Raw genomic sequence first — 21,851 nt, 5'->3', positions numbered from 1 at the left:
TTATATTTTTTTGCATCTTAACCATATAATGGCTAAAAGAAAGATTCATTTTTCATGTGCGGACATTCTCCTGAGAAACAAAATAATATTCTAAATTAGCACTGCCATTTTTCATCTTTGAATAAGTGAGAATACAATTTTAATATAATTTAAAGTGAATAGAGAACTAAGATTTAAAAAATATATTTTTTTATTTGGAAAATCCTTTTTTTCTAAATTTAATTAAAAATATTACCTGAAAATATTTAACTTTTAAAAATGCATAGATTTTAATTGTGCAAATTCATCAAATTACAAACGAAGCTGTTCAAATTTACTTCAATTAATTTTAAGTAAAAAATATTTCACTTGTAAAATTTAATGGCCTATTTTCTGCGACATATTCAAGAAAAATAATAGTATTGCATCAAGAATTTATAGACGTTACATTGCATATCGGAGTTTATAACTGTGCATCAAATATTAACATGAAAGAGAACCTTAAGTACAAATAAAAATGCAAGTAATATTTAAATTCAAATTTTGATATACGTGCAGTTGTGCAGTTATAGAAAGTGAAAATTTTTGCTTTGAATGATTTTGAATAGTATGCAGAATAATTGAAGTTGGAATTTGTTATTGAAGTTTTGGTTAGATTTAATAGCCAGTTTTAAATGCAGTCTTACAGTTCTTTTAAAAATTCAGAGGACATCCATGAGCAAAATTTCCTGATCTAATCATTCCGACTTTCTTAGTAACTTTCATAACAATAAAATAAATAATCCCATAGCAACAAAAGACGTGTTTGAAACTACTATTTCCATGCATTTTCTTACGAAATTTTCAAATATCTTCAAAACTAAGAGATTACCTTTAATTTCTTACTAATTAATCGAATGATTTAATTCTCAATTGCATACCTGGAGATTTTGTTATCGCCTGTTCTTTACTATATTAATATTTTCTAGAAAATCCGTCAAATCTACATACGATGCAACCATATTTCCAAGGCTAGTCCATTAAGAGAAGAATACAGCAATATTTTAGATTGATGCAAACTTTTCCCAAAAAATTCTTCCTCAATTGTATGAAATTAAAAAAAAAATTCTTTTGATGAATGATTTTTAAAAAACCAGCATTGTTCGAAATATTACAATTACCATAAATGAAAACTCTTCGATTTTATCAGAATATAATATTTCACTAAGATTTTATCAGAATATAATATTTCACTAAGATTTTATCAGAATATAATATATTATTTCACTAAGAATTTAAGAATATTAATAAAATGAAAGAACTTTCTTCAGCTCTTTTTTATCTCATTTTAATTAATAACCTTCTTTTACCTAAAGATACAGTCTCATATTTTCGTACTCCATAAATATCGTTATATGTTTTCTTAAGGATTTTCAATACATTTTTATATGAAAATTATAATTTTAATTTATATATATATATATAATTAAAATTATCTATAAACTTTTTTTTAATATATAGCAGAAATTTTGCCGATATCTCTATTAGGAGCCAGAAAATGGCATATTTCTAGAAGCCACCACGCCCTTTCATGGAAACTATAGAATTCGAGTCTTCTCATCATATTCGAGAACCATTCAGTGAACTCTATTGATTAGGATTGCATAAAAAGCTAGCTAAATGCAATCTGCATGGTATTTTGATGTACCGTAATTCACTTTTTTTTGTTATTTTTCTTTATTTTGTTTATATTTGGCGAGTTTTGTATTTTACGCGTTTTGACTGGTTTGTGTTTTGTATTTTCTAAAAAATAAAATATCTTTATACATTTTCGAGCTTATTAAACTTCTCACGGTTCATCCATTATCTGTAACAATTTGCAATTTGAGAATTGTAAATATTAATGCCGATTTACAATTTTATTTTAGGCTTACTGCATGTATTATCTTAAATATAATCAAATACCTTCAAATATGCTACTACAGCATTATATTTTCAGGTAACTTCTGCTGTTTTCGAACACCTCTTTTGCACTTGAAAGACGTCATGAATCCTTCTCCAAAATTTTGAAAATGAAAAATTTTAAAAACATTCAAAAACATATTATTGAATATTTATATAGTTATACTGTAACTAGAATTTTCGCCGTAATTATACTTTTGATCCTTATATTTATGATAAAAATCAATACTCTCATTATTTAAATTTCTTAAAATCTCTTCAGTAACAATATTAACCGAAAAAATAACTTATTTATAAGATGTCAATATTTAAATAAAGCTTTGTTTTTGAAATGCTGAATAAATATAATTTAATTAAGCTTATAATAATAAGTTCATGATAAATATAATTTAATTAAGTTTTAGCAAGTAATCATCGGCACCATAAAAATAAGAAATTAAAATAAAAAAATACTTATTAATAACCTGATATTTTTATAGCACGTAGTATTTCCACTCACTTTTGACGAAATAATAATTAATGAGAAATTAGTATATTCTTAGAATATTACCTCTTCAATCGCAGCTTTTTGCTCATTAGTCAGATCATTTTCGAACGTCATTTTCAATTAGTGCCCCGAAGAAAATATTGCATACAGCCAAGAAAAATACCTAGAGGAGAAAAACTGTTAAGCATGAAAAGGTTTCTAAGATGATAAATATCATTTTAAACAAAAATAACTCTTTTCTAAAAATAAGATATCTATGAAAAATAAAAATAATTGTTGAATTAAAAAATGAATAATATGCTATATCAGTAACCTAAACAGATACAAATTACAAGCGAAATATTTCTATTTGTTTTGCATGAAAAAAAGCCAACGAGAAAATTTTGTAGAGCAACACTAGATATTAGTTAGTGATCAACTAGTCAATCGAAAATTCTTCGAGGAAATTATTTGAATACTATCGCATATTTCCTTCATAAATACTGTTGAATTTTTTATTTAAGAAATTTTGTCTTTGGAAAGGGAAATACAATAAAGGGCAGGTCTCTTCTAAGGAAATCTGTTTAAAATTAGGATGTTTATAAGATTATTAATATCATTATAAACATACGCTCACTCTCGAAAGAAAGTATGAAAATTAATATTAAAAGAATGGCATGCTATTCTTGCAGAAACATTCCAAAGATTAGAATATGAACTTCATTACAGAGTACCAGCCTTCTTCACATTAGAAGGCTTCTTATTTCTTTTTAGAATACTTTATATATGAATACATTGTAGAATACTACTACTAATACATCTTAATAGAATATTAATACATACAGAAACATTCAAAGATTAAACAGATTAAAACAATTCCTGAAATCTTTTAATTACGTTGTAAATCGAGGTATGAATATTGAACTGCAGTATTTGTGTAAAAAATGATCATTAACATTATGATTCTTTCCTTTACACCTGATGCCTAATGTACTGTAAATGATATTAGATACTCGAGTTTTTAGTAAGAAAAGATGTTAAGTACATTTATAACATGTTATAAAATTCAGACTACTATTCCTAGACACAAAATGAAAAAAAAAATTCGGTCTTGAGAAGACTCCATAATTTTCCTTAACCAAGGTTCTCTTTGAGACTACTTGAACCTCGCTAACTGTCGAGTCGATATTCTTTTTGAATCTTAATAGTATTCATTTGAATTTTCAGTCGAATTCTCCAGGATTACCAATCTGTAGAAGACTTTGGACTTTTTCTTCACCACCTACCTCATACAGAGCAATTAAAATTCAGCTCACTATAGAGTCGATTTTCTTTCTGAATCTTACTGATATTCAACTACAATTTTTATATACTTTATCTTAAATACTCAGCTATTAAATATTAATAAGCTGGGCGATATTTTGCGCCTGTAAAGTTGAAATTTATTTAGTAAAATCAATTTTTCTCGAGTATTTTTGGAATTATTCTTACACTTTAACTAGTATTTCGACGACACTTGTTTATATAATCTATAACATTTCATAAAGTGTTTGAAAACTACGTTTAATGAGCAAAAGACTTGAGAAAAAAGTGACATTTTTCTTTAAAAGTATTTTTTTTTTTTTTGTATTTTCTCGAAGAGACGCATTTTTTTTTACAAAATTTTTAGCAGTTTTATGTATTCTTAGTAAATAAAATTATTGTTAAAAATTTACTTACATTTTTCTTCATTAATTTATGGATCATCACTTAAATAACATCGTGATAACATTTCCATGTTAAAGAGTGTGTTCATGTTTAAATGCCATTATTCCTTAACTTTCTGGAGAAAATTCGAATTACGGGTAAATTCTCCTGATCTTATAGTGAATCTATAAAATGAGAACGTCGAATGTTGGGAAATCTTAAAAGTTAAATGTGAATCTAAAAAAAACAAATATATAATCTGGATATATATATATATATATATATATATATATATATATATATATATATATATATTAAGTGCATGTTTTATTGTAGGGAATATTACGTAAAGATTTCAGATCGATAATTGTGTTATTTTTTGAAAACTACAGTTTTGTTGGAAAAACAGTCATTATAAAATACCGCAATTGCCTTTGTATATATCCAAATTCATTGTACGAAATAAATTCTTATCTTAAGAGCATTAATTTGAGAATCTAGTTGGCACTGCAATGACTGATTTTTGAAACTAAGTGGTGAAAATTAAGCTGAGAATCATTTAATCTCATTTTGTTAATTATTTACTTCATTTTATTTTCAATCACTTATAATCTTTAATTAGCCATATTTGGTGGGATTGTTTCGATTTTTAAAGTTCAGGTTAAATGTTAAATTTATTTCTTATTTATATTTTTCTTTACAAAATAGGCTAAAACCTTGTTAAATTGCTTTTTTAAATAACTGCATTGAAGAAATGAGAAAAAACCCAATATGGTCAACTTATATATGCATAAAAGGTGTCGCAAAGCTTTGAAAAAAAAAATAAAAGTATTAAAAAATTGGTGCATTTAAGTGTGGATTTGCTCTATAAAAATTTACATCTACTTAGTTTCTTTCAACAGATTAAAAAAATTGCATGTTGTCAAGAAATTAGACTTTGCAGCGGATAGTTTCGAAGAAAGTTTTAACCTCTGTTTTTTGGTATGAAAAAAAAGTAAAGACATAACAAATTTATTAATATTGTAAGCTAAATTTGAGTACATATATTTCTTGATTTTCAATCAACTTTAAACTTCCTTTTTAGAACATTATCTATATTAAAAATTCATGGAAAATTGTTTTAACTATATCTTACCAGATTTGATTTCTTTATTTTTAATTGTTAAGAAAGCTCAAAATGAAACTGCATTCTCGTAATGAAATGAACTATGACGTAAAGTAAAAGTACTTATGGGATAATTGAAATAAACTGGTAAAACATAACATAAATTTTCATAATTAAGTAAGTACTCTAGTTCTAGAGTATTTTGCCTATCAATATTTTATACAGTCATGAAATATTTATAATACATGGATTTCCCGAAATTAAATTAAAAAAATTGCAATTTTTCGATAAAAATACGATTATTTTTAATAATCCATGAAAATTGTGAAATTTAGATATTATCTACATTTAAATATAAATATTGTTTCCATTATTTCAAAATTAAAAAAAAAACAATTAATTTTTATATTCTTTTATAATTTTTGCTACCAAATTATCGTCAATTATAGCCATTTCATACTGGCAGTTCATTCATGACATATTTTTTTTATTTATTAATAAATAATTTAAAAAAACGACTGTAACAAGTAGCTCTCTTTATGAGTATCTTAGTCAAAAAAATTCCTTTTTTGTTTTATTTTCCTCATATTATTGGCAAATTTCAATCAACAAGAAAAATATATTACTTGATTGCGAAGACAATAAAAGGCTTTAATTATGTTTTATTAACCTTTTTTTTCTCTGAATATTCAATTAGTTTGAAAACATCTTAATGTACAGTATATTTATTTTTTTTTAAATTAGCGTAACTTCATTCTTTCGTTTTTATTCGCGAAATAAAGATGAAATATAAATCCACTCTGCAACCAGAAAATCCTAATTTTAAAACTAAAAACGAATTATAGAACAAAGGAAAGTGCGCTTACCTTCAAAGGCTTAAAATGTGTAAAATAAACACATGACTGTTTATTGCATTCAAATTCTAAGACTATGAAATTGTTGTATTTTCTTTCCTTTTCTTTTTTTTTTTGAGCTACTATCCACAAACACTATTGACGCATTTAAACTTTTTTTTCTTTCAAATTTCATATGCCCCTAATTTCAAGTAATCTCTTCGAACCTTCCAGAATCATATCTGTAATTCATAATTTTTCCTCTAGTAAAATTGAAATTGATGTTAAATTCGCAGTTTAAGTTTTCAAAGATCGTTATCTTTTCAATGAAATTTATTATCTCTATGCGAGATTTGAAAAAAAAAAAAATTGCCTAAGAAGTTTTTGATAAAAATAATCTGATTAGAAACCTAAAAGAAAAACAATTTCATACGTAAAGTAATTTTGATAATCGTCTTTCTTAAGGATGATAGATTTTAGATAAAATATGCTAACTGTTCAAATATCATTTTCCATTTTCTTCAGAAATTACTTTATTTTAATTTTGTTCCTTTATATTAAATGTAAATAGGGAAGAAAACCTTTTTTTAAAAAATATTTTAAAAAATTTCAATTCGATTTTGGAAATTTTCAACCTAAACTTTTAATATCATTATTCCTTTTTATGTGTTTTAAGAATATATTCTGCCTAAGCAGCTTATTTTATTATTTAAATATATTCTAACGAATAAAATAAACTTTCCGAAAAATTCTTTTTTTACTTTCAACAAAAAAAAAAAAAAAAAAACTTGTTAGTTTGTGTACGGAATTTCACAACTCGGACGTCTCTGCTGTTAAAGAAGACTATCAAAGAAGGTGGCTTAGGTATACATAAAATCAATCAAGTATTAAGATTTCATGGGTATCGAATTCAAGGGATAGCTTGATACATGTAAAATATCCATGTTTATGTGGACTAGAAAAAAAAAATGTCCTTCAATTTTTTATAGAAACGTTATAATTATTTTGATACCAAAAATAAAAAATAATAAAAATTAAATCTGTGATGTAAACCCTTAACTGGGGAGGTGCGGTTTTTCAGACCTCTAAGGATGGACTTTTGGTCACCTCCCCAGTTAAGGGTTAATACTAGCCTCCAGACAAATGGTACCTCTTTGCTATTGTCCTTTTTACTACTCCTGGAGATATTTTGCTCGAAATGTATATTCTGAAAGCTATTTTAAAGTAAATATCTGTAATGGTGAATAGAGAAGCCTTTTTTTTCTTTTAAAAAGTAAAGCCTTCCTTATTTATTCATCATAAGAAAAAGTTTCACAAATGGACCTTAAACACATTGTTGACGAAGACAAAACTTGAAAGTTTATTTTTTACTCAGAAACAACTTAACATTCAAGTGAAAGACGCTTAAAATATTAAGTAAAACAGAAAAGGCAAAGTCAAAATCCATCAAATATCAAGATAACGTTGACTATTTTTCTTAACTAACGTGATAATATACATGCTGAATTGGCCAAACTGCAGTTAAAAATAATTATTTGAATAGTTTATCCGTTTGCGTAAAGCATTTTTAGAAAATGGCCTAAATGTGGCAAAGTACAAGATCATAATTTAATAATGAACATTCTCATATCATTTATCAGTTTTTATCATTTAACAAATACGGCTGCACAACTTCCATATTTACTTGATATAGTAGTATATGTTTGATATGGTAATATATTATTTCTACCGTTAAAATTTCCTCTTTGTGGTCAGCGTTTTGAGTTCATTAATTTCATTAATTCTGAGTCCGTTGGAGAAAATCCGTAACAAACGCTGAACGGGTTTCACATAACGACTTTCAGACATGTTTTGATAACAGGAAACAAATGACTGGAAGAAGTGAAGTCGAAGTAGATTATTTTGTTCTAGATGGAATATATTTTGGTTATTAAATAGAAACTTTTTTTACGTTACCATTCCGGAAAACTATTGATTATAATAATAATTTTGCACTATATTTTTTTCATCTGAGAAATTTTCTAACGTTTATTATCGAAGTAACTGCCGGACATTCTGCTCTGTGTGATCTGTATTAACAAAAAAAAATCATTTCTAACTTTAAAGAACGACTGCATCATTATTTTTTATAATCTAATTTATTTCTAATATCTATGTTTTTGCCTTAAAAGAATTTTAAATCATTTTCCACCACAAAAATACATATTGAGTGCTTTTGTCTTTCAAAAATATTTTGTAATTTCCATTAGAAGGTGTCTATTTTTTTTCACGTAGTTTTTGAATGAGTCCGTTTCATCTTCATATATTCTTCCAAAACAAAATTGAACGAATGGTAAAATGCAGTAAATGAGTCTTTACGATGAATAGAAGAGGTTTTATGTCATTACAAAAACATAATTATTAGCAGTACTCAATTATAAAAAAAATTATGATTAAAAAGCAAGATACTTTCACAATAACTGTTCCTTACTAAAAGCTTTTAAAATACGGTTTTAGAATCCTTTGCATAATGTTTAATCGAAAAACATACTTGAAAATTTAGTAAAGAAAAATTTGAATTCAGTTATTGATTATCAGAAACTGAATCTGAATCTTCAGAATTTCTATTCTGAATTTTTGATAAGAGATAGTAAAAACACTTTTCTGTTTGGTGCTTAGAATTTTTCAACTGATTTTTAGCAAGATTTAGTGTACTGATTTGAAACATGATAAGAGTTCTTCTCCATGAGCTCCGTTCATCCATTCACATTCAAGGAATTATTTCCTTTTAAACTTAAAAAGCATAGTACTATCTGATTGGATGAGTGGTATTCCGGCAACTAGGAATATCCCTTTTGAAAATGATTCTATTAGCTCCTACTCAAAATATTAGCTTGACATCCGCATGAACTTAAAACTTAACTGAAATTAAATATATAAATCTGTATTTAATCATCATCTGAATTGGTTTTGTTACTTTGTGGTATACTTTGTGATATACTTGGTGGTTACTTGGTGTTACTTACAGTAATTTATTAAATATTAAGATCCAGTTCTATTTGGAATACTTGTTTTTACTTGAATATTTAATTATTTATTATTCATGATATGTAGCCGGTATCACGGTATTCAAATGAATTTGAACCCAAATGTGTTGTTATCAGTTCACCTACAAGGCAAAACGCACTTTCATCGCATTTACTTATAACTTATTAGAAATATTTACTTAATTTTTCAAATAATAATCCCCACAAATTTCTGTCATTATGCCGATGAAGCTATCTCTAACATCAACGCTTTAACCATCTATATACTAGCATACTGCATGTTGAAATTCTCTACTCTTTTTTCCTTATCAAAATTTTCAAACAAAGTATATCACAATTTTTTTCAACTCATTCATTTGCCAGTTGAATTCATATTTTTTTAATTATTTTAGTAACATTTTTCAATTTGTGTTTAAGTAATAACGGTAAAAACTTGAAATAACATTTAAATCAAAATACAAATAATAGCCAAAAAGAACAAATCCATCAATGCCTTTAAAAAAATGGAATGCACTCAAATGATCCAAAGAATTTCCAGATGAAATGAAAGCCTAAATATTTATAAAAATATAATGTATATTTTATTTACTATGCAAAAGCAATTTTTGAACTCCAAAACAATTTCGCTTGCTCAAACAGAATTCTAAACTAAACTAAAATTCTAATAGAATTCTTGGATTTTTTTAAATAAAATAAATTTTATTTTCTCGTTTGCGTTTCTGATACGAAAAATATTGTAGGTGTCGCTTGATCTTATAACTACCATGTTTTTCTGGAGCCGCGGAAGAAATTTACTTATATAGAATTTGAACTTTTGAGAATAAGTTATTTTCAGCAAAATATTCAAATAAGAAAGTGGCAATATATTAATATTTGTTCTCACGAAGAAAGCCCCGTGTTGAATAAAACTAACAATATGGCACCATATTTTTGGTTATATAAAAAAAAAATTAAATTTGAGGTCATTAATGAGTAATTTATGTAGACTTCAAATGTTGAAAATTATTTTCATATAAAACACTTATTTAACACTTAACACCACACCACACCTCCCTTTCTAGATCTCATGTGGCCCCTATCCTGTCGGGTATAGATGTATGTGGACTTTATTAAAAAAACAAAGAAAAGAAAAGAAAAATTACTTTTCAATCAATTGGAAAGAAACCTACATATGACAAAATACAAATGCATGTCACATAGCAGATATTGATAAAAATTAGAATTACAAATGTCCGGAACGCAATAAAAGTGGATGAATGAATATGATTCTGTACAGAACGAGTGAAAAAAATAAAACAATTATAGAAATTAGGCATTTGAGGAAGCTTAAGGATATATTATGAATAAAATATAAGGAATATTAAAATATTGCAAGGAAAAGTTTATAAGGTTAATCTGATTGGAATAATTCTGCATGATCAATGAGGAATTTAATCATGTTTATGATTTTTTTTGGAAGATGAAGTATTAAGGACTATTTTTTACCAAAAAACCTTCTATCAAATATGGGGGCTTTCTGAAATGCCGTTAAAGAATTAAAGGGAGATTATGGATGGGATCGCCGATTTCTCCATAAGAACAAAATTAATCCTCTAATATGTGGAAACGAGGGAAAAAAAAAAAGAAAGAAATGGACCATGTCCTATGGCAAACAGAATTTATCCACGAATCAGGAGAATGTTTGCAATTGTACTGTTTTAATGACTTTATAAACAGAATAGCCAGTGTTTCCACTGTCCCTGAAAGAGGACCACATAAAATACCCTTGTTTTTCATATCTTTGGAATAGCGGAGTAATCAATATCAATGTAAATGAAAAATGCTACCTGAGAGAACTTGATATAGCTGGAGAAAGAAATGTTATTCACGAATCTTTAATTAGACGAGATAAAATTATTGTGCTTATAATTCATGTTAGCAAAATAGGATGCTCGTTTCTTTCCATCCGAATGCGTGCTGATGATTCGAACCTCGTTCGAATCATTTTATCAAATGAAGTGAAGTAATGCCTCCGGTTGTTTATGCAAATGTTATGTTTTTCACTATATATATAAGAGCGGAGGCACTCATACGGATATACTAGGATACTTAGAATCATGCTTAGACGAAGATTAAGATTTTCTTTTTGTGTTCGTAGTCGATGTGATATTTTATAATGCAATAAATGTTTGTTTATTTGTCTCAAGAAATATCGTCTGTCAATAATTCATATATTGATAGAGATAATGGAACAGCTAGTGAAAGTTTTTAAACATAATATTTTTTTTATTGGATACATGGGAAAGAAAATTGCCGGAATAAATAGAAAAAAACTTAAAACTGAAATTTATTAAGGTCTCAAATTAGAGAGATCATAAATACTCCTTATATTTTAGATTCTATGAATAGGAGATTTATACCACAGCAGACTGACATGTCTACCTTTTTGCTGAGTATATCTGGAATTCCCTGAATGAGATAGTAGATTGAAAAGAGACTCCGTGTTCCGTTTCTATGAAGAACTTTCTGGGAAAAGCCAGAACTCTAAAAATTGCTTTTATTTAGTTGCCAGTATGTTTAAAGATTTCAAAAATATTTGTCGTAATGTGAGAATATTTTATACTTAACAGCCATTTAGAGAGTTTACTTGGCGCTCTCGGCAGTTCTACTAAGTGATTGTGAAAGTGAGATTATTTTACCAAGTCTTAAAGATAATATGCAATCAACACCAGGATATACGAAATGGAATTCTCATATAATGAATCCTTACATGACAATTTGTTTTTGGAATTTTCAAAGCAGATTGAGTAAACAAATTTCACTAAAGAATGTAAAAAAAAAATCTTTTAGAATGTAAAAAATTGCTCCTTTTTATTTCATCTTTTATTTTTAACTTTTAACTAAGACAGTGTGCATTTATAAAAAATGCTACTTTGTATTTCCTCAATTAATTGAGATGTTTTAAAAATTTATTAAAAGAAAACTTATGATTGTCTCATTTTAATTTAAAGCTCAGAGTTCAATTTATCCACTTGAATCTTTTTTTCTGAAAATTAAAAATAATTTTCAAATATCTTATGCTTAATTTTGTCCTTTCTGCCCCCCTTTCCTGTAGTTTAGAGAATTTCTAATATATTGCTTATTAAAAAATAAACAATAGCACCATTTTAATTTACAATTTAGATATATGCACTTTTCGAATAAATAAAAAAAAATGATGTAAAAAGATAGAACGCTTTTAAAAATTTATTTTAAATTATTTTATTGCTTATTTATAAATATTACACTAATGTGAAAATAGAGAGTTCAGTTGAAATGGCCAACATATTCAATTTCTAGTTTTGAAGAATTCTTGGGTAAATAACTGTTTCAGATTTTTTGCCTTATAGAAATAATAGGTTGAAGTGTCGTTTTCATATACTGAAAAGTTCAATGTGATATATGAAAGCGAGAGGTTAATATAAATATTCTAGATAAATTTAGTGCTTTGCGAATTTTATAACAAAGCTTTATTATTAGTCAAGATCTATATTAGAAGGTTACTATATTTAAATATGAGAGATTCATATTTATCTCTGCTTCTTAGTAATCCATTAATTCATAAATACTCGATATTTGAAATAAATAAAAATCTAAATGAATCGACCATTTTGAAAGGAAATGTTTGCTACTCTTTCAAATTTTACGAAAGAATTTTTTCTTTGATATTTCCAGAAAATATTAATCAATTATCAGGTTTCATTCATTAAAGGAGACTACACATGATTTAAAAATCTCTACATAATCATTTTATGCTCTTACAGAATACAAGGAAAGATATTTTCAAAATGATCTTGAGTTTGTAAAATATCAAACACAAGTTAATTTTGAAAGACTTGTATTTTTAGCAACAATTTCATAAAAATAAAATTTCCATTGAAAATATTACTAGATTTACTTAAAATAGGTAAGATAATTGAGAGATAAATTTACAGTTTTCCAGCTGCTTTGGACACTATAGATATGAACCAATAATTTATTTTTTCATTATAGAAGTATTTGTCAGTGGATGATAAGTACTGGTAGAGCTTTTTCTTGCTTTATAGTTTATTAATACTGATAAAAAGCTTCCTTTAATTGGAAAAGGTGTTTTTAGGATTTGTCATGAAGCTTGTGAGTCATTAATTCTTGTTTCTTCAGTAAATTTTAAAATGGTGTTGTTATAGGGATTGGCCATTGACCTTCCCTGTTATTCAATTTATTATTTCAATTATTCAATGAAGAAATGAAATTCAAATAATAAATTGAATGAAGATAATAAATTGAGAATTAGCTTCAGAGAATCCAATTTCGAAAAAGGGGAAATTTCTGTTAAAAAACTTACAAACAAGTTTTAAAATCATATCTTGCTTATTTTGTAGATAATTTGACAAATTTAGAGGATGTAGCTGAAAACATAAGAGCTGCTCATAGGAAATGATCCAGGGATAAAATGAACGGAGAAATGCGATCACTCGATAAGTTCTTTTACGGACGAAATATGTCTTTTTTTCGTATAAAGATCATGAGTCGATGTTAAAGGACTGCAAATCGTGAAAAAATTGGGAACAGACCCCTTTTCAAAAATTGGCACTCCAAATAAATCTTTTAATTTAGCAACCGGCATCTAACAGAAACAAATATCAGGCAGAAAAAGAATGACATTACGTATTGTGAAATAAAATAAGCTTTAAGATAATCAGGAACATGGTACTCACAGAACAGAACTCCGTCTCATACCCCTGTATCTACACCCATTCTGGTCTCTGAATGGTTTGATGGGCATGTTACAGGAATTTTATTTAAATACTAAAATATTTACTGTAGAAAAAAAATTAAAATAGCTATGTACAGAAATTGCAAGCATATAAGAAATGATATTGTGATAAAATCATTAACAAATATTTTCAATTTTGAAAGATTACTAGGAATAATAATAGGCAGAAAGCTAAAATGTGTGAAAATATACATGAATTCTATGTTCACTTATTATCATGACATAGTAGATGAGGATGCAGTTATAAAAATCAAATGGGAAATAATTTTGTTTATGGAAACACAGAGAAACTTCGTTTAATTGAAATTTATGAATGGAACTTTATGAAAGTATTTATAAATGGCGAAGTGTTTTCAAAAGTAGTTGCTCAAAAATTTCAAATGTGGCCACTGTGAATTTCTAATCATATCTAAATACGTATTGAATAAAAGCAGACTATCCAATTTTATTATATCGACATAAGGAAAAACATCATGGATTGACCCATGCCTTTTTTAAATGAATAATTTTCAAAGAATATAGTGTCTTTCAAATTTATTATTAATCAATTTACACCTATTCATTTTTCAAGGATGAGAAACCATTTTGTGCTTGTTTTAGGAATGAAAGCCTGAAAAAGTAATTTGTTTCTATGATGAACATTTTGCATTTGTTAAATTGAAGATTTTACGATATGTTAAAAATAGATTTGGGAAACTTTTTATCCTGAACATTAATTTTCCTCTTATAAATGATGGAAATAATTTGTTTTACTCTGCTTACAGAATTGTAAGTATTATGTATTTTTACATAATAGATACTTCTTTCCTCATAATGAGCTAATCAGTCTTATCGAAAACCACGCTGTACGAGTATTAAATTTTTTTATCTTTAGTTTCATTCATAAGTGAAAGATAAAATACAATTAGTAAGGAAAAAAAAAGATAAAAATAAGAGCACTCACGATATAAAAAAGAGATCATGCTTATAGAAATTGATTTTATAGAAAGATATTTCGTAGAAACATATATGTTTTATACCTGACAAAAAACGATTTTTTTTAATTTCATCAAATAATACGGAAAATAGAGTTTATTATTTCAAATTCCTCAAACGATGAAAATGCGATATTAAATTTATAGTATTTTCACTTTTTGCTCTATTGGACTGAATTTCAGCTTGCTTTTTAATCTGAATAGTTATACCTTTTTCCAATGAGCATGGAAACGTATAAAATTCCAGAATATTTTTTTCAAAATAATCATTTAGGTCACTGATAAATTTTTTTTATAGTTTTCAACTATAAAATCGAAGTTAGAATAGTGTGGAAATAATATAGCAATAAGGCTTAAAATAGACTCATAATAGATAAATGGCTACAGAAAAAAATACCACTTAAAATACACGTGAAGAAATAATATGTCATAAATATATACTGATGTTATCTTAAAGTAAAAAGTTACCAAATGTTTTTATCTATAAAAATCGATAACTGTTAAGAATTTGGGGAAATAAAACATAAAATCATGTAAAAATAGAAAAAATAGATATATTCTTAAAAAGATAAAAACAACATCAGCAAACATTTTCTGTTGTGATTATATATTATTTTGAAATCTGCAAAATCTGCAGACGACATTTTTTTACAGATAAAACAACAAATTTTAAATGTTTCCATGGATTATTGTAGAACTTCAACATATTAACGGAATAAATTTCCAGATTTAAATTTCAAGTGCTTTCGCCCAAATACCTCAATAATTACAAAAGGTGATAACAGAAATAATACTTTGATATTTGGAAATTTTTCTAATCATTTCACAAAAAACAGAGTGAAAAGTCCTTTCGAAGTAAACAGATTAAATTTATCTTTCAGCCTCATGTCTGATTTTTTTATTGTTGTTTCCTACTTAAAAATTCGATGAACTCTGAAAAAAATTCTGGAAAATTTGAGTCTGCAGATAATGTGCATCATACTTTTAAAAATAATCCATTAAAGTAATAATACAAAAAAATTAAAGATTAATCTAATATTTAGAAAAAAAACTGCTACTAACAGCATTTTGTAGGGACTAATCATCTTTTAGAAAATACGCATTTCCGAAATTTTATATATATATTACTGATAAAATTACACTCCACATTTTTTTTTTAATTCGTAGAAAAAATAGTGCTATAGAAATATTCTCCGTATTTTCTTTGGAAACAATGAATAAACCTTCAAACATTTTGATACTTTTTTGGAATTAAATTATTTTAATTTCAGGAATGCAAGGAGATAAAAGTCCATTTTTCTGGTTATTAGCTTATTCAAATGTGTTTAAAACCAAAGATTATCTTTCATATTTCCCTAATTAGCAAATATCTAAGTATGCGTTTAAAAGATATAAAAAAATAAATTTATTTAAGCAAATGCCTTATTATTGTCTGTTATGTATATCTGATTATTTTTACTAGCTTTGTTCTTCAAATATCTTTTGGAGAAGAAAATAATTGTAAGAAACTTAAACAAAGTGAAAAAAAATTAGTTATTGCCTTTTTTTTAATATTCACTACATATTTCAAACTGTAAGAATCCGTGCATAAACATGCAAATAGTAATTCAAATAAAGACATGTTAAATGAAAGGGTAAATAAAGTGTAAGAGAAATATTTACAAAAAAAATGGCATGAGATCTTAGGACAAAAATATATATATATAAAGTTATTATAGTAAGCTATTCAGAGAATCTGAAAGAATTAAAAATAGCCGACTTCCACAGAATGATGGATTCTTCATTTCACACATCGATATACCGCCAATTGATTTATATATGATGTCTTAGCAATAAATGTCCAATATAACCTTCGGAATTTTGAAAATCCATATTATTCAATTCAAAATTATTGTTATGTAATTGCCGTTAATTCTTGTGAAAATTTCATTACCTTCTGGTCGAATTGTTATTCCTTTACATGGTATTTAAGAAAAGGAACATTTTTAATGACCTAAAGTTACATGTTAGCCTTGTATTATGCACTGGTTAAAAAAAACTAAAGCTTTTAGAATATGTTTGTACGCCTTTACTTCTGATTTTCTCTTTCGTTTTCAAGTTAATTTGAAGTATCTTTCTGAAAGATTTGCAAATATCAATCTGATTTACAATATTTATATTCACTGTAATAGTAGGACTAATATATTTACCTTAATATTCAATTTGAATTTCATAAAGGCAAAATATTTACTATTAGGAAATTTCAAAAAAATATTTCTAGAATGATTGCATTATTGATAGAATAATTCATTTAAATAGCATCGAAATTTGAGTAGAGCTGTTTTTTAATTATGCTAAACGAATATATTTTACTATCTAAAAGTATGCTTAAAACAAACTGAGTTTTAAAATTTAAAGTTAAACGAAATGCTGATAATTCTTTTTTTATAATTTCCTTAAAATTTCTTATTAACAATTAGTATAGCTAATAAATTTTAACAAAAAAATAAAGATCAAATAATAATAAAGTTGCCATTGTAGTGGTAATAATAAAACTATTACGTCTACAAGGGTAACATTCCCTAATTCTAACTAATCAATTCTGAACGACATTTCCGTTCAGTTTTCCTTAAAAAAATACTAAATTTCATAAAAAGAAAGCATTTAGGAGGGAAAAAACCTCACTATTAATTTTCTAAGATAATAACAATTTTTAAGCATTCAAATAATCCATTCTCCAGAAAAAAAAGAGAAAGAAAATTATTCATGAAAAGACATATCAGTTTTTAATTCAGAGAAAAGAACGGTACAATATACCAATAAATAAAGAAAAAAATTATAAGAGCAATCTTTCTATTGTTTTGTTTGGAATGGAAAAACTAATTCAATAATAAGTTTTAAACACACGACATATGCCACGCTAGAACAGCTTCTTTCGAGCACACACAAAAAAAAACGTGCTTGCATATTTGCATTATCCTGTTTTCGTAAATAGTATTGTATTCTACAGTCTCAGAAATTTCGAGAACTATTTATCGCAAACTAGCAAATAACGAAATTCACATTACTGATAGATATTTTTTTTTATCTTTTTCCGCACGTACTAAATTTTAAAAGTGACGAACGTTTTCAAATGGTTTTATGGATTCATAAAGATATGCAATTTTTCGAGATCCCTTCACAGCTTTAAACAACAACTTAGCATTTACAGAAAAAAATATTACAGAATAATTTTTTATTACAATAGACAAATGAGATGTACAAAATTTTAGTATTAAATACTTCATGTTTAGTGTATTTAATAACGATTTACATAAAACTTATAAATAAGCTGTCTCCAAGAAATTTTAGAATCATTATTTTTACTTCCCACATTAGTTAATCATCTCTTCAACTTAACATTTTATTATACTCAGGTTAAAGATGTGATATATTTGTAAATTCTTATTTTTGAAAATGAATAAAAATAAATAAAAGGCTTAAAAAATTTAGAGTATTATCGGTTGGTAAAATTTTAAAAAATGTAACAATACCATATTATTGCACTCAAAATTCATCCTGATTGATGTTTTAATGATGTTAAACAGAATTCGGGCCAATCATCCTAATTTTGTAATAAACTTCCTTTTGATATAGCCAGCTATAAGAGTTATCAAATGCAACAATATCTGAAAAAGCAAACATAAAAAGAGAATAAATATATATATATATATAAATAAATAAATTTTACAAATTTATCATTATTTATATATTTAAATATGGAATACATAAAATTAATGAATACAAATACATAGACTCAAAAATTAGAAGTTAAAAATAAATTTTGCCCCCAAATTCATAAGGTTGCTATAAAATAACTTTCCATGTGTGGAGGCATCTGGTGCTGAAATTAATCAGCAGAATAAAGCAAAATTCCATATACAAACTGTGAAAGACATGTGGAGATGAATTCGACAGACATAATTATAAGGTCGCTAATAAATTATATTTTACACATAAAGGATTGTCTTATTCAAATTGTTATATAGGAGAAGTTCACTCTATGCTCATTACTTACAGATAATATTTCGGGAATTTCATATTGTATGTCCTTCATTTTGGAAAGTGTATTTTTCCTCATTCGAATATAATTGAAGTTTTGTATAATCCATTTTTCGTGTATTTATATTAATTATTGATCAATTTTCTGTCCGATAAATGCAAATTGCTTCCTATAGATGGATTTTGTTACTATTTTTTCTTTTCTTTTGTGCGAAATTCATTTTCAATGTCTTACACTGTCTGTTTTGTCATTCCGTTCATTAGTTTTATTTGCATATGTACGAAAAGTAAATTTATAGCTCCTTCTGTATTTTGGTTCATTCCATAATTATATTGCATAATAATACTTCAAATAATTATGATTAAGAAACGGATGACTAATCAGATACTGATACAGAATAGAAGAACAATTAATAAAAAGGAATTTCAGATAAATTAAAACAAATAATTTATTCATAGTGATTGAAGTAAACCATTCACACTGGCAAATTAAATTTGAGAAAAGCGCTACTGATTGTTATAAACGTTTTTTTGCATGCATTGTAATGCACTTTATTAAATAAGAATGATAAATTCCCAATACAATTTTTCACTAAACTTTCCCTGGACATTCATCACAATATAATTCCAAATATTTATTTTAATTTGTCTGAAATTGTATTATTTCCCTAAGATGCATTAGAATAAATAAGATGCATTATTTTTTTAATGCATGTTGGAACCGGAAGGTTTGAAGTTCGAGACCCGATTCCACCGACGAATCGTCGTGTAAGCAGGTCTAGTGTACGACGTTAAATCCGTCGAGGTCAAACATCCCCCGGTTGGTGTGATATGGAAGTTTGGAGAGGGGGTGCCAGCACAGGTGTCGAGCTAGTCATCTGAGCGTGGCTCAAAATTGCGAGGTCTGTCCCAAAATAGCCAAAGTATTGCTTTAAAACGGGACGTTAATATAACTAAACTAAACTAAACTTTCTTACTACATCTTATAAATGTATTACATACGTTAAAATTTAAAATGAATACGCAATCTCATTCAAATTTAAATTCACTATTTAATTCTTGGAAACACTTTTCAAAAATAAAATATAATAACAAATATTATTATTGTAATAGAGAATCAATAACTCTATACTTACAAGTGCCAGGCTTTTCACATTTGTAAACTCCAGTTTCTGGACCGTAATATGTATCAATTCTTTGTTTCGGTATAAGTTCAATAATGTTAGAGTCATTTTCCTTAAAATATACACCAAATCCAATGTCTTTATTTTTTGTCTCAAATTCCCATTCCAGAAAAGAATTAGCTTCCTTTACTTCAAGATTTATGGTTTCTTTCGAGAATCGAGTCAAAATAATTTTCTTTACTCCTTGAGTCTGGCACAGAATTTTCTCAGATTTTTTTAGATAGTAACTTTCAGGCACTGTTTTTGCATGAATTATCTGCAAAACAATACAAGTAAATGGAGCTGGAAACAAGTCTGTAGATTTCTTCAATAAAGACGATTATTGAGCTTTTAAGATTAGCAGGATATTCGAATTTTATGCTGTTTTCTTTGTTAAATCATTGTAGGAGATTGGAAACTATATAAATATACAATTTTTTATGTATATATATATATATATATATATATATATATATATATACAAAAGTATAAAAATCAAGTTAATAGGAAAATCAGAAAAACCAAATAAAAATTGAACCAAATATATATATATATATATATATATATATATATATATATATATATATATATATATATATATATATATATATATATATATATATATATATATATATATATATATATATATATATATAAAAGAATCCGGCCTGAAGATTTTTTCAAGGGTCGCCCTCAGGAAGGGATTCAAAGAAAGGGATTTTTTCTGTGAGGAAATGCAGACATTAGTCTAATAATGATTCCTCGTGACCCGAAAATCCCCTGAAATTATGCCCAAGAGATATACCATTTTAATAGAAAGAAAAATATAAAACAACAAATTAGAAGAAAATAACCACTACAAAGTAAAAATACAATAACAAAAATAACAAAAAAAAATAGCACTAAAGGGAAAAAACGAAAAGGCCAGAACATACCATCAGCAGTCAAGGAATTTTTAAGCTATCGATTGTGATTCTCGCTTTTTAAAAACACTAACGGTTCGGTAAATTAGGTAAAAAATTGTAGGCTCCCAGCGCCATCTATTGAGTGATCTAATATGCAAGGAAAGTTCTATTTTTATTTAAGCCAAAGGATTAATCCCAAACCATACCTTCTTTAATTAAAAAATTGACATTACAGTAATTTCTAGGAAATTCATTTTTAATTAAATTTTTAATGAGATGGTTTGATGCTTCAATATAGGAATTTTTATTATTGCAAACCCTTTTTATCCTGTTAACTTGTGAGAAAATTAGATTTTTGAAAAAAATTTTCGATTTTAGATTGGAATGGTAGTTACATAGTTTTGTTATTTTAAAGTTGAATTCATCCCTTTTATCGTGTATACCCACTATTGTTTTATCATTAGCAATTACGATTTTTAAATCCAGATAGGTAGCCTCAAGTTGATTTTTATTTGTATCTGTTAGAATTAAATCTTTTGGATTGGATAGCAATTAGTAACAATATTAGTATTGGGGAAGTTAATCAAAAGTAGGTCATCAATATATATATATATATATATATATATATATATATATATATATATATGGCCTTACAGTTTTTTTATCCCTTCACTCGGAGTGTAAACTTGTCGACTTCATAAATTTTAGAACTCTTCTTGAATTAAGTAAATGAAAAAGGTGGAATTGAATAAGGAATTAAGAGAAGATTTTAGAGTGCTAAATTTTAGAAGATTTAGAGTGGGCTAAATTAAAATAAAAATTTGGAATTTCATTTTGAAGCTGAAATAATAATTTTGAAAAAGGATTATTTTCTTATTCAAAATTTATTTTAGGAATAATTTTATGAAACAGTTTTATTACAGATTTATTTAGGAAATAATTCTGTTTCATTGAGTATAGAATTATTTAGCAAATAATT

General features: G+C 26.2%; 2 protein-coding genes across 5 annotated transcripts in view; both read right to left on the bottom strand.

Moving 5' to 3' along the window:
- LOC129962035 (SEC14-like protein 2) overlaps nt 1-6,294 on the bottom strand; it is a 43,776-nt gene extending 37,482 nt beyond the window's left edge. For 2 of the 3 annotated variants that reach the window (XM_056075718.1, XM_056075716.1), the window contains exons 1-2: nt 6,044-6,294; nt 2,471-2,570 (exon numbers count right to left, since the gene is read on the bottom strand). In XM_056075718.1, coding sequence (XP_055931693.1) covers nt 2,471-2,521 — 51 coding nt within the window. In that variant the 5' untranslated portion in view covers nt 2,522-2,570; nt 6,044-6,294. Of the gene's footprint in view, nt 1-2,470; nt 2,571-4,105; nt 4,188-6,043 lie in introns of those variants that run through there. The other variant, XM_056075717.1, reaches the window with a different exon arrangement.
- The window catches only part of LOC129962036 (SEC14-like protein 2), a 38,473-nt gene continuing 20,798 nt past the window's right edge, over nt 4,177-21,851 (bottom strand). Inside the window, exons 12-14 of one of the 2 annotated variants that reach the window (XM_056075720.1) lie at nt 19,941-20,244; nt 18,297-18,431; nt 4,177-4,257 (exon numbers count right to left, since the gene is read on the bottom strand). In XM_056075720.1, coding sequence (XP_055931695.1) covers nt 18,343-18,431; nt 19,941-20,244 — 393 coding nt within the window. In that variant the 3' untranslated portion in view covers nt 4,177-4,257; nt 18,297-18,342. Of the gene's footprint in view, nt 4,258-13,772; nt 13,855-18,296; nt 18,432-19,940; nt 20,245-21,851 lie in introns of those variants that run through there. The other variant, XM_056075721.1, reaches the window with a different exon arrangement.

Source organism: Argiope bruennichi, chromosome 2, assembly GCF_947563725.1.
Source record: "Argiope bruennichi chromosome 2, qqArgBrue1.1, whole genome shotgun sequence".
NCBI classification, from domain to species: Eukaryota; Metazoa; Arthropoda; class Arachnida; order Araneae; family Araneidae; genus Argiope; species Argiope bruennichi.
Note: the sequence above shows the minus strand (reverse complement) of the source record. Positions and strands in the feature narration are given on the sequence as shown.